The 12,667-nt window shown below is 38.5% G+C and overlaps 1 protein-coding gene across 3 annotated transcripts in view; it reads right to left on the bottom strand.

The window, feature by feature from the left end:
• Nucleotides 1-12,667, bottom strand: part of col12a1b (collagen, type XII, alpha 1b) — a 75,557-nt gene that overhangs the window by 61,547 nt on the left and 1,343 nt on the right. For all 3 annotated transcript variants that reach the window (XM_047801629.1, XM_047801627.1, XM_047801628.1), the window contains exons 2-12: nt 12,283-12,399; nt 8,186-8,302; nt 7,619-7,762; nt 7,476-7,532; nt 6,389-6,652; nt 4,786-4,950; nt 4,054-4,227; nt 3,411-3,701; nt 2,299-2,901; nt 1,028-1,306; nt 461-727 (exon numbers count right to left, since the gene is read on the bottom strand). In XM_047801629.1, the coding sequence (XP_047657585.1) occupies nt 461-727; nt 1,028-1,306; nt 2,299-2,901; nt 3,411-3,701; nt 4,054-4,227; nt 4,786-4,950; nt 6,389-6,652; nt 7,476-7,532; nt 7,619-7,762; nt 8,186-8,302; nt 12,283-12,361 (2,440 nt within the window). In that variant the 5' untranslated portion in view covers nt 12,362-12,399. The remainder of the gene's footprint in view (nt 1-460; nt 728-1,027; nt 1,307-2,298; nt 2,902-3,410; nt 3,702-4,053; nt 4,228-4,785; nt 4,951-6,388; nt 6,653-7,475; nt 7,533-7,618; nt 7,763-8,185; nt 8,303-12,282; nt 12,400-12,667) is intronic.

Raw genomic sequence — 12,667 nt, 5'->3', positions numbered from 1 at the left:
AGCTGGAACATACAAAGGCGCTAACCACATTGAGCAATGATAACAAGTGTCTGGAATTCCACTGCTTTGGCAAATGCAAATCAGTTTGTTTATTTCCATCAGCCTTCCCAATAGATGGTTGTTGCATTAGCAAGCAGGCTCATCTCCAGGGTAACGTTCCATCACCTTTAACCTCCCCTAGAGCAAAAAGTATGTGTGTGTGTGTGTGTGTGTGTGTGTGTGTGTGTGTGTGTGTGTGTGTGTGTGTGTGTGTGTGTGTGTGTGTGTGTGTGTGTGTGTGTTGCAGTGCAAATTTCCACAGGGGTTTCCTGAGATTAGCCTTTTCCATTCTGAAATCTAAATAACACGTGTAGGGTTGGACTTTTTTTAAATAGCAGGATGTCAAACATTATAAAAGAAAATAATCAAAGGGAAAATATGACATCATAATTATTCTATATTCCTCATAACTGAAACTCACCTTCTTTAGTTGTGCCATCGATTTCCCTTTCCTCGCCAGTGCCCGATGAGTACTCGGCTGCCACACTCACTCTGTAAGTGGTGAGAGGGAGGAGCTGATGGAGGATGATATTGGTCTCTGGGCCATGTGTGAAGGCTTCCCTTATGTCATTGTCACCAACATAGGTCAACTTGTATCTCACTACGGCTCCCGGAGCCGGTGCCCATGACACACGGAAACTGTTGGTGGTCTCCTCAGAAACACGGAGGTTACGTACGATTCCTTGGTCTGCACCAAAAAAAAAAAGGATGTTAGAAGTTATTAATGTTTTACCTTATAAATCTTAAAACAGTGTGTACTTGTGGACTAAAACTTTAAAAACAACAACATATGATGTGTTAAAATTCAAATGTCATTAGTTAATATAATAATAGTAACAACATTTGTATTAGATTTTGACAAATGTTTGAAAGCAGAATTTGTTGGTATTTAAGTATATATGCTGCTCCTATTTATTTATAAAGTTACAATTTTAAATATCCTGTGCCACGTTACTTAAGTAAAGAGAAGTAAAATAATAGAACTGACCCTCCAGCGTTGTCTCGTATTCGGTGAGAGGTAAACTGTCTCCTTTGTCATACTGGGCGGAGACATTGACCCTGTACTTGGTGAGTGGTGTGAGATGGATCAGCATAGCGGTGGTGGTGTCTCCTGGTACTGAGACGGACACATAATCAGCATGAGGATCTTCAGCAGGTTTGTATTGGATGAGGAAGGACTCGACATCTGTAGCATCGATAGCCCACGTGGCCCGGAAACTTCTGGAGCTTATTTCAGAAAAGCTCAGGGATTTAGGTGGTACCAAACCTGCAACATGATCACAGTTTATAAAACGGAAGCTCATTTAGGTGTCTGCATCATCCTGACTTTCAACTTTACTCAGATTATTTAGTTATTTATAACACTTATCTATTATATAACAATTTCCAAACGTTATGGCAACAGTCTGTAACATAATGGCATGGCCAAATACATTCGGGGATTCTTTGTAACGAACTTCCAAACATCAATTCGTTTTTACATACAGTATGTGAGCCACATGTTCACCAAATCAAAAACAATAAAACTGAAATTGAGGCTCAATTTGAAATCCTTATTATAATTGCAAGCATGTGAACAAATTATATCTGCAGCTGTTAATTTGAGTTTAAAATTACATTACAAGTGTAATTTCAGCAGTCAAATCACATACATATGTTTGTTTTTGTCTGCAAATTATACCTGGGATGGATAGGACTGTAAAATGGGCATAATACATAATAACATAATAACAATATGTGGATGATTTCTATCAATCAAATGTTCAGCAGTTCTACAAAAACCTTATAAACCATATATTTCTAGCTGAAATCAGCCTTGTGCTTTACAACATAGCTTATGCATGACATTTCTGGAGAAAGGCTTTGATTGCAAAAAGTAAACATACCCATATTTGCCTAAAGACCGACTACTTCCTGAAGTACTTATAGGTTTAAGATAATTGTTTCCTTAGTCTGTGGCCTAGTGAACCAGTCACCAGTCTTACCAGGGTGTATTGATTGATGAAGACTACAAATCACTTCTGTAAGTCAGTTTGGATAAGGGCATCTGCTAAATGCCATAAATGTAAATATGCCAGATATCTATCGACCTAGCCTAAAATACATTTGTAATGATGTCATGGGCTTCCTCTACAATCACCACACTAAAATCACCACACTAATCTAAAATATCCCCACAGGGTTTCTTTACAGACCCCTGATATCACATTTAGCAAATAAACATTGCAAAGTAAAATGCTTTAAAAAAAGTCTACTCACTTCTCTGCTTGATATTCAGAAGTTCCTGCTCAATGCGCAGGCAAATAGACTGTGTCAGTTCTTTGGAGATCCGTTGGAAGGCATCAAAATCCTCCACAGTGTACACATGGGTTTCAGCAGGATGATTTGCAATGGCTTCCAGCTCTGACCTCACGGCATCTTTCACCCCGACGGCAAAGATCTCCACATCACTGCTCCTCAGCCTTGTGGCTGGATCTTTAAAGGCATCTGAAGACTTGCCATCTGTAATGAGGATAGTGACACGGGGCACGTTTGTGCGAGCTCCTCGGTTGGAAACAAAGATCTTCTCCCTCACGTAGGTCATGGCTTTGCCAGTGTTAGTGGATCCTCCTCTGTATGGAAAGCTTCTCACCGCTTTAATCACTGCATCCAGATTGTGGTGTGTGTTCAGATAAAACTCAGTGTGTGGATCCCTGCTGTATTGCACAAGGCTGATCTGGACCTTGTTGGGACCGATGTCAAAGGAGGTGACCAAGTACTCCAGAAAAGCTCTCACTTTTGCAAAGTTAGCCAACCCTATACTGTATGACCCATCCACCAGAAGGACAACATCAGCCTGAACATCCACTCCAAGAGAACATTCTAGAAGGAAAATGGTCCAGTCACTTTAGTGGATTAATGGTATTTTGGTTGAAAAACCTTGACCAATACCTAATATATCTTATTTCCATTTCAATCGCTAGCAATATTGAAGGCCATTTTGAACTTTATTTAAGAGGTTTTCACACTAGGCATCTTTGCTGTGATCTGAAGAACCCAAAGCGTTCACCATTTGTATTGTTTTTGTATTCTTTTGGTGCCAATATTCACAGTAAGACATCACACCTCTTCTGTGTCCCACAAATTTCATTGCACTCATAGAAAATACTGTGGCACGGTACTTGTGCTCAGATTTCATACCTTCTTCCTACACTTAGTCTTAAGTTTAGTATCATGGTGCACTAACCAAATGTTCGTGCAAATCGTGCTCAGTTTTGGACCAAACAACCAGTGTGAAAGCCTCCTTAGTAAAGACAAAATTGTGTAATTTGGACTTACACAGAACATAGTAGTTAGCTAATAGTAAACAAAAACTGCATATTCCTATTTACCCAGTGATATTTTGAGAGGTTGGGTCTTCTGAGTAGCAATGATTGGCTCACTAGGTGTTAGTCCTTTCAAGGCAAATAAGCTGATTTCATACTCAGTATTTGGAGTAAGGTCCCTCACATTCACACTGGTCTGAGTTGGACCGACGTAAAGCTCCTGCCTCTTGCTTCCCGGTGTCACAGGCACCAGCTGTATCTTATAGCCAGTTACTTCACCCAGAGAGGCAGCCCATGTCATCCTTATCGATTTGGAAGCCACCTCTTTGACCTGCAGGTTCGAGGCAGGTTCGACCACTACAATGAAATGTAAAGAATCATTTAACAGTCTATAAACAATGTTTATGCACAAAGTTACAAGCCACAAATGGTCTTTAGGTAAGAAGGCTGAAATGGGAACCACTTGTAACAATGCTAATGTTCTGCAGGCCACTTCTCCCAAGAAAGAATAATGTTTTTATGCTAGTACAACAGGAACACAGTCTTGAGAGATTTAATGTAGCAAGTATAATGTAATTCAAAGCACTGAATTCAGGCAAGTGGCCATTACTGTATATACACTGATTATTATATACGAAAATACACGTTAGCATGCTATGACCTTATTCACTTGTTATTGTGTTACTTTGTTGGTTGTTTTTTTTTTTACCTTCTTCAATACTGGCCAGTGAGCTTATCTGATTCTCGACTCCAGAACACACATGTGCAATGAGATCCTGTTGCACCGTCTTGATCAGATCAAAGCTAGAGACACTATACACGTGAGTGCTGTACGGAGTGGATGACATTTGTTTTAGCTCTTCTTCGTCTGCCTCATTGATCCCTGATTTGAAGAGAAACAGAAAAAAATGTTTTAACATCTAGAGTACCTCACTAAATTGGACATTTTTCCAAGAATTAACTCATTTCTGCTTAAAAGTCAACACCTGCAAATCCCAAATGCCTCATAAAGTTGATAGCTGCATGTGAAAACGGTCAGAAGCATCTGATACCGTTCTGTAAAAGTGCCTCACACTAGATATTCACTATAAATATGTGAAAAGCAGCAGCTGCTTATCGTGTCCCCACTTTTAACGCAATCCAGCTGGATTAACAGTGAGCTTTTTGAAATAAGGAGTTGGAGGTCAGGTCGCTGGAAAACATTTAAAAGCAGCTTATTTTTCCTCCACAAGTAGGAAACTATGATAATGCCAAAGACAGCGTCTGCAAAACCCATTTGATTAGACTATGACTTCTTGAGGGCTTTTTTCCACCTTTCGATGCAAGTTGCGTGACATGTGAGTATGGAAAGACCAGAAATTCTTCTGCTTCAGGTCTGAAACCTTATACCACAAAAATAAAGCAGCTCATGTTTGAGAGACAGCATCAGACTCCTACATACCCAGACTGAAGATTTCAACCCCGTTGTTTCGCAGTTTTTTAGCATAGTCCTCCACTAAGTCTTGCGATTGTCCACCTGTGATGACCACAGCAACTCTGGGGAATCCTTTTCTGGCACCGGCGTTTTCCGTGAAAATATTTTTCAGCAGGAAGTCCAAGGCATCACCTGTGCAATGGCAGCAAATAAAATAAAATTAGGCGATTGCCTTGCAAGACATTTTCTTTGAAATGTATCTCACTATTTTTTGCCATGTCATTATTTACAAACTGTCAGGAATAAGAATTAAAATTGTGGCTGCAGGCACATTGCTGGTTCTTAAGTGGATTTTGGCATGGAGCGCCCTGCGTGTTTGGCTTGGAGACTTCTGACATCCACATAAACAGTACAGTGCTGATTTACTTTTGCACAACACATGCTGTATGTTTATAACGTGGGACTGTGTGTGTGTGTGTGTGTGTGTGTGTGTGTGTGTGTGTGTGTGTGTGTGTGTGTGTGTGTGTGTGTGTGTGTGTGTGTGTGTGTGGATAAAATGTGAGATCTGATGAATGTGGTGAAATAAAGCCTTGTCACATTAATCCTTTTAAACATACTTAGGTAGTGAATCTAAAGTTTTATATTGATAATAGCAGTTTTAGAATCTCTCAGCTTAACATGTGTTCTCTATATTATCTATGATTGTAGTAACATTATGTTCTTCGTTACAGCCCTTTTCAAAAGTTAAATGTATATAAGTGGTTGCAACAGGTGTTTTTTAACAAGTATTCTAGAAGTGGTCTGTATACAAAAGTGTCTAGTACACAAACTGTCTATTTTTCCTACAGTTTTACAAAATACCTTAATGACTAGTTTGTCAAAATTCTCTGTCACACAAAGGAAGGAGAGATGCTTCTATTAACAGCGTTGTTTCATCTCACAAACAAATTTTGGATAAATTCAAACTACATGGAAATGTAACATCTCATCAGCTGGACTTCTGAATTAAGATAAAATTGGATATTCGTAGCCTAGGGGTGTAATGCAAAGGCACTATGTGTATCTGTATCTGTAATCTGTTTATTGCTCCAGATTTTCATATCCTTAAATCCCAAGTTAGTATGATCTAAATACCTATGTGGCATGAAATTATATACTTCACACTCACTCAACGTTTTTTCCATCCCAGTGACCTTTTGTGTCCTTTCTTACTAGTTAAAAACAAACTGGATGGTTCAGAGATATTTCACATCTTTATTACGTGTTCGAGTCGGATAATTTATTTGCATTTGATTACATCCTTACACTGGACTAAAGACAACTGGGAACTCAGACAAATCCAAGGCATTAATCTTTATTTGAATGAATAAAGGAAAAAGAAGGAAGAGGAGAAGAATAATTTGTTATATAAGGTGTAGAACTTGATACTGTATCTCGGATGAATGGTGAAACATATGTAAGTTTAAATAAAAAGTGAAGTTGTTCTGTTTCATTAGTACTAGATCTACAATTTAGTTAGGAATAAGTCTATATACATCTGTGTGTGTGTGTGTGTGTGTGTGTGTGTGTGTGTGTGTGTGTGTGTGTGTGTGTGTGTGTGTGTGTGTGTGTGTGTGTGTGTCCTACACACCTGTCCTGATGTCTCCTCCTTTGTAAGGCAGGTTGTTGATGGCACGGAGCAGTTCAGGGCGTCTCAGGTACTGGTTTAATGTGAACTCAGTCCTTGCGTCTGTGCTGTACTGAACTACGGCCACTCTGCTCTTGTCCTCTCCGATGTCAAAAGCCCCAGCCACGGCTGACATGAAGCTGCGGACATGCTTGAAATTCTCCTGCCCTACCCTCCAGGAACCATCCACAAGGAAGACCAGATCTGCAACTGCACTGGCTGAGCATTCTGGTTGGGAAAAATCAGAAGATACTGTGCAAACTCACACTGACTTCATACCTGTGATACATTTTCTGTCAAGTTATTTGGGGAATTAGAGGCTAATAGATTACTGTGAAACTGATACTGGCTAAAACCCAGTACTGAACTAAATACTGACTAAATTCATTTTAATAATTGGAAAATATTTTTGGCTAATAATTATCAAATAATGGAGCCAAAAGGTGACACCTGATTGGTGACTTTGTTAAATTCATTACTTCTTTTATATATATTTTAAACCATAAAGCACCCAGATTATAAACATGTACACATCACTACCATGCAATGTAGTAATGAAGTAAAAAGTAATTATTCCTGAACTTCTCTGACTATTAAACATATGTGGAGGATCCTTTAGCATTTAAATACTGTAGTGTGCTCCTGAGCTGCATTAAGCTGCCTAATCAGCTGCTGAGGGAACTCCTCCACCCATGCTTAAGGCAGAAAAAGTCATTAGCCTTCTGCTGAAGAAGGAGGGGGAGGCCACGAGGCTCTTGTAAAGTGAGCTGTGGTAATGCTTTCCACTTCTCTCAGCATATTTAGTGCCTTGTTTTAATCAGCTTGGGCATGAGGGGCCATGTACAGCTGCATGGGAACAGGCACCCACTGACTCGCACAATGACTGCCTCACTTTTTCATGCCTTAGTAACAAGCTAAATGTTGTCTGGACTCATTAAGTAAAAGACAATGGGGCATTTATGAAAAAAAATTCTAATAAGCCTACAGGGGAGGGTAAAGGCTATGGGTCGAGAGATAAGTAAGAAGGAAACCGGGAGTGAGGTTTGCTTACTGATTGAATCAGAAAGTTTTGGTTTTCTGCTACCTCCTTCAGACGAACTCGATTGAACTATAGGGAAAAGAATGAATATTGTTATTTCTCTACAGCAACTACAACAAGCCTAACAAACCAAGTTTAATCAGAACATGACTTACTTGTTATCTGACCAGAGACAGGTATACTCTCTTGTGATCCATAATATGAAGAGATTGTTACTTCATAATCTACATCAGCGGTTAAATCTTGGATGTATTTTTTTTTCGCAGAGGCAGGAAGTGTAAACTCTTTCACAGGCTCGTCTAAAGTGAGGACAGGTAGAAGAAAAAAAAACACATTTTACATTTTAATCCATTTTATATTAATATTTAAATATAAACTTGGTGTTCTTTATGGTTTACTATATGATTTACTGTACATTGTACATTCTGTGTATTGTCTTGAAAGACATTTGGTAGACTTGAGATGATGTAGACAGTGAGATTTGTGACTTCTATCGTAACCTTACAGCAAATAGAATCAGTTTTTTTCGTGTGTGTATTTATCGACGAATGGTTTGTGTTTTCTGATTAAAGCCGAATAGACAGATAAGAAATTCTCAATTTAGATTTCTTCAAAAGAAATCAAAGTTTACCAGCCTATGGCAGACCTGATGACCATACTTATACATACATAACATAAATCTAATGAAAGATATATATAGGAGTCATAAATTAATTACCCACCTGTCCCTGATGATACATGTATTCTGAAGCCCTCTATTCTTGACTGGGGCAATTTCCATGTCATTTCTACTGTGTGCTCATTTAAAATTTGAAATTTCAAATCCGTCGGAGGCGTTACTGTGAAAAAAGGAAGTAGATCAAGTCAAAGCCAAAAGGACTTTTTTTTTTAAATCGTATAATTTAAAGAAACACATAGCAAGTGCATGGACAATACCCCAACGATCAACACTTCATGTCTGAAGCTAGCACGTTCATTGTTGGGGAAGGAGGAATGACGGGAACACAAGAAAAAAAGAGATAACGCCATTTTAGAATAAAATGACATCTGTTTGAGAAGTCTGGCCGAAGGGCTGCAGACAACTCAAGCAAAAACACACAGCAAAAAAACAAGTGATCCACAGAGACCGGTAAAGTGCCAGATTTTTTCACATGCTGTCACAGCAGTCAGTCCAACACAGCTGGACTCACTGTGGTGAACTGCTGAGGAACGTTCTCCAAAGAAAAACATTTTCAATGTTGATTGTACAATGGAGCAATGTCATATCACAGTGCATATGTTAATAACGCATCCCGTTCTACACTGCATACTGATTTGACTAGAATGACAATCCATTGCAAACCTCTTAAAAGAATACACAGTGTCAGTGGTGACTCGTGTGTACGTTCTTTTCCACATTAAATGAGGATGCACGGTAAGGTGATTTGCACCAAAACTGGAAAAAAGGACAAGAGAACAAACAGAAACAAACAACAAAAACAAACACTGGGTTGGTCACATTGGGCAGAACGATGGCGGATCTGCCCAATGCACATGTACATGAAAAGTTGTATGCTACAACTTGAAACTTCCATGTACAAGACGAACTACAGGGAGAGAATATATTTAGAAATATTTTAAAGTGATATCCTTGACTGTATGATGTGTGATGCAGGTGTTTTCTATGAGGTATATTTTGAAAGTTGAAAAAAAGTGTGTGAGATGTGTGTATGTTAAGGATATCCCAATAAAATATTTTGTGAAGCATTAGCTCTGATCAGGAACTGACCAGAGCCAAAGCTTGACCAGGGTAGGGACGTTAAAAATAAGATCCACCAACCTGGCTGACCAATTCAACTTTGATGATGGCTTCCATTTCTGGTCCCATTTGGGCCCGACGCAACCCTTATTAATATCATGCTGGTCATTAACGCAGCCGAGCTTCACTACGGTACGCATATTATTTTAGAATATTTGATACACAAATATATTTACAGGCAGGTAACGAATTAAAGGGAAAATCTCGCAAAAAAATGGATGAACAGATGCAGACCCATGGTTTGGGTCCAGGTTTTCCTTTTGATTGTAGCGTCATGGAAAATCAATACAAAGTTCTTCTGACTGATCACTTTATCCTCCGATGAAACATTTCTATCCCGAGGGGAGTGGTCTCTTCCAGGATGACTCCACACCCATACACAGCACAACATTGCTCACATCATGCTATGCTTTGGTCGGTACAGTTTTCGAATCCCAAAACAATTGAACAATTGAACAGCTATGGGAGATTCTGGAGTGGGTTTTTTTTTTCAGCACATGATCAAAACACCAACTAAGGGAATATCTTCTGAAAAATGTTGTTCACCACTTCGGTACGTTTTCAGAGATTTATAGAATTGTCTCAAGGCATTGTCATTGTCCAGGTCCAACACTTTACTAAGACACATTTATCCGTATATGTAATATATGGCTGTCAGGATATATAATGGAGAATTGTAGTATCTTGTTCACTTGGGCTTTCTAGTAAGTATTTCTTTTTCATTACATATAAACCAAGCTCTAGTATATCACATAAATCTGTCTAAATCTTTTCTAGGCACATGTAATTTCTCATTTCATCATCAATCACGCAGATGTTTTTTTTTTTTCTCTTTATTAAGAGACATTTAATAAGGCTTTCTCACAGACCATCATCCGAATCTTCATCTAATCGTCGCCATCATCTATAATAGTAATAAATATTCTATTTCTTTCTAATATATGGAGCTTAATTAAACAAAAAAGTAAAGCACGTTGTCACTGGAGTTCTCACATTACTGCTCCAAAAGCAAAGAACATGAAAAAAAAAAAAAGGAAAGAAAAAAAAACCTAATATTTCTGTCTGTGCTCCATTAAAGCTGGAAATTTGGCCTCTGGATGGAAGTTGAAAGCAGTAAAAATGTTCCATTAGGCTTTCGGCTGAACACCAGTAATGGCGCACTCTGTACTTTTACGTTTGGCGAAGATGAAGTCCGGTCACTGATTTTCTGCCTTTTGGATGACTCTGAAAGTCTTTCACCACATGGATTACCTGCCCTCAGTTAGCATATGATCCTGCACATCTATTTGTGCATTTTAGTTTATTTTTTCATAATATATAACCTAGATGTATTTACATTGAATATCCCATCCATGATCCTGGATCAGCATCCTGGAAGAAGATTCGTTTTAATATATATATTATTGTATAATATACATTGTTATATCCAGGATATTGACCCTTTTCAAGCAATTATCATCCTCAATTAAAATTTAACAAACATAAACTACATCAGCATGATGGCTGAGCCGATTTGATCAGATGTTAATGGGGCTTTTCTTTTGGATTGTTGTCCTGAGCATCCTAATTATTTGATTTCAACATTTTTAAATGTTTCCACTTGGTTATGTTTGACTAGATTATTTTAAATGAAATTGTTCGTCTGAACTCCGTATCTCTTTCTTACAGTTCACCAGTATTCCCAGTATAAATTGTAAACTAAATTTAAAAAAAAAAAAAAACAGTTGCTGAGTTAAAATTAACAAGCGTTTAGCTTGCTTAGCTAGAAAGGAAATGTAATTGAAAGCAAATCCTGGTGTTTAACCTATTTCCTGAGCACAGATTAAGACCAGTGTTGTCCCACACAGGACTGCAAATAGACACAGACAACACAGAGACTTAATCTGACTCTCAGAGCAAATGTGCCCTGGGTCACTGCTTTAGGTACAGGGTTTTATTTTACTTTTGAGTCAGACTATGAAGCTCTGCAAATCAGAGCTTTAATAATAATAGAAAGCAATTGTGCTCGGTTAGACCCAGATGGGTCAAACGGGAGCAAGGGAAAATAAAAGTCCACATGACCATTGCATGCTCAGATAGAGATTTTTTTAAGGGGGGGTTAAAGGGGGTTGTGGCAAATATATAAATGTGAATATATATATTATTTAAAAAATAATCAATTTTTTTTATTAAGGGGGAGCATATTGCTGTAAGGAAGGTGTAAGGGGTTACAGAGAAGAAAGAAAGAAAGAAAGAAAGAAAGAAAGAAAGAAAGAAAGAAAGAAAGAAAGAAAGAAAGAAAGACGAATGGTAAAAGAAAGCAAAGTTTGAGAGAAAGAGCGGGATAGTGAGAGAGAGAGAGAGAGAGAGAGAGAGAGAGAGAGAGAGAGAGAGAGAGAGAGAGAGACATGAGAGAAAAAGACAGATGATGGGCATGAGAGTGATCATAGAGAGCAAAACGAAAGGAGCAAAACGAAAGGAGCAAAACGAATGAGAGGAAGAGAGGAATAGAAGAATAAAGAGCATGGTGAGTAAGAAGCTGGATAGAAAGAGCAAGCAAGTGAGCGAGAGAGAGAGAGAGAGAGAGAGAGAGAGAGAGAGAGAGAGAGAGATATGAGAGAAAAAGACAGATGATGGGCGTGAAAGAGATCATAGAGAGCAAAATGAAAAGAGCAAAACGAATGAGAGGAATAGAGAGCATGGTGAGTAAGAAGATGAGAGAGAGAAAGAGAGACTTTTTGACTTTTTCAACACTGAGAGAGAGAGAGAGAGAGAGAGAGAGAGAGAGAGAGAGAGAGAGAGAGAGAGAGAGAGAGAGAGAGAGAGATGGGCGTGAAAGAGATCATAGAGAGCAAAATAAAAGGAGCAAAACAAATAAATGGAATAGAGAGCATGGTGAGTAAGAAAATGGATAGAGAGAGAGAGAGAGAGAGAGAGAGAGAGAGAGAGAGAGAGAGAGAGAGAGAGAGCAGCTCAGAGACCAGAGAGATGAGTGTTAGAGAGAAGAAAAAGTGATAGAAAGAAATAAGTGGTTTTCTTTACCTTCACCCTGAGCTCTCACACACGACATTATTGCCACTGCCATGAAGGCAAACGCTGCCAAACACAGCCTTCTCTTCATTTTCACTCTGTGTCTGTCTCAGCAGAGCATGAATGGACCTAAGAAACAAGCACATCATTACAGTCTGCATTCCACTATCCAAACTCTCACACCCTCACACGCTCTTTCCCTTCATCATACAGAAGATTTATCTTCACCTCATTTCATTATTATTCTCTCCTGTAACGAACCGATTTAAAAGGACAGAAAGTGTGACTTTTTGGGATGCATACAGGTATGAAAACAATTCATAGTCATATTACATGGAATAAAATTATCTCTAACTTTAGAATCATTTTCATATTAGTTTTCAGTCAATAATAATAA

Source organism: Tachysurus fulvidraco, chromosome 16 (genome assembly GCF_022655615.1).
Source record: "Tachysurus fulvidraco isolate hzauxx_2018 chromosome 16, HZAU_PFXX_2.0, whole genome shotgun sequence".
NCBI lineage: Eukaryota > Metazoa > Chordata > Actinopteri > Siluriformes > Bagridae > Tachysurus > Tachysurus fulvidraco.
The sequence above is the reverse complement of the archived record's forward strand: the minus strand, read 5'-3'. Positions and strand labels throughout refer to the sequence as shown.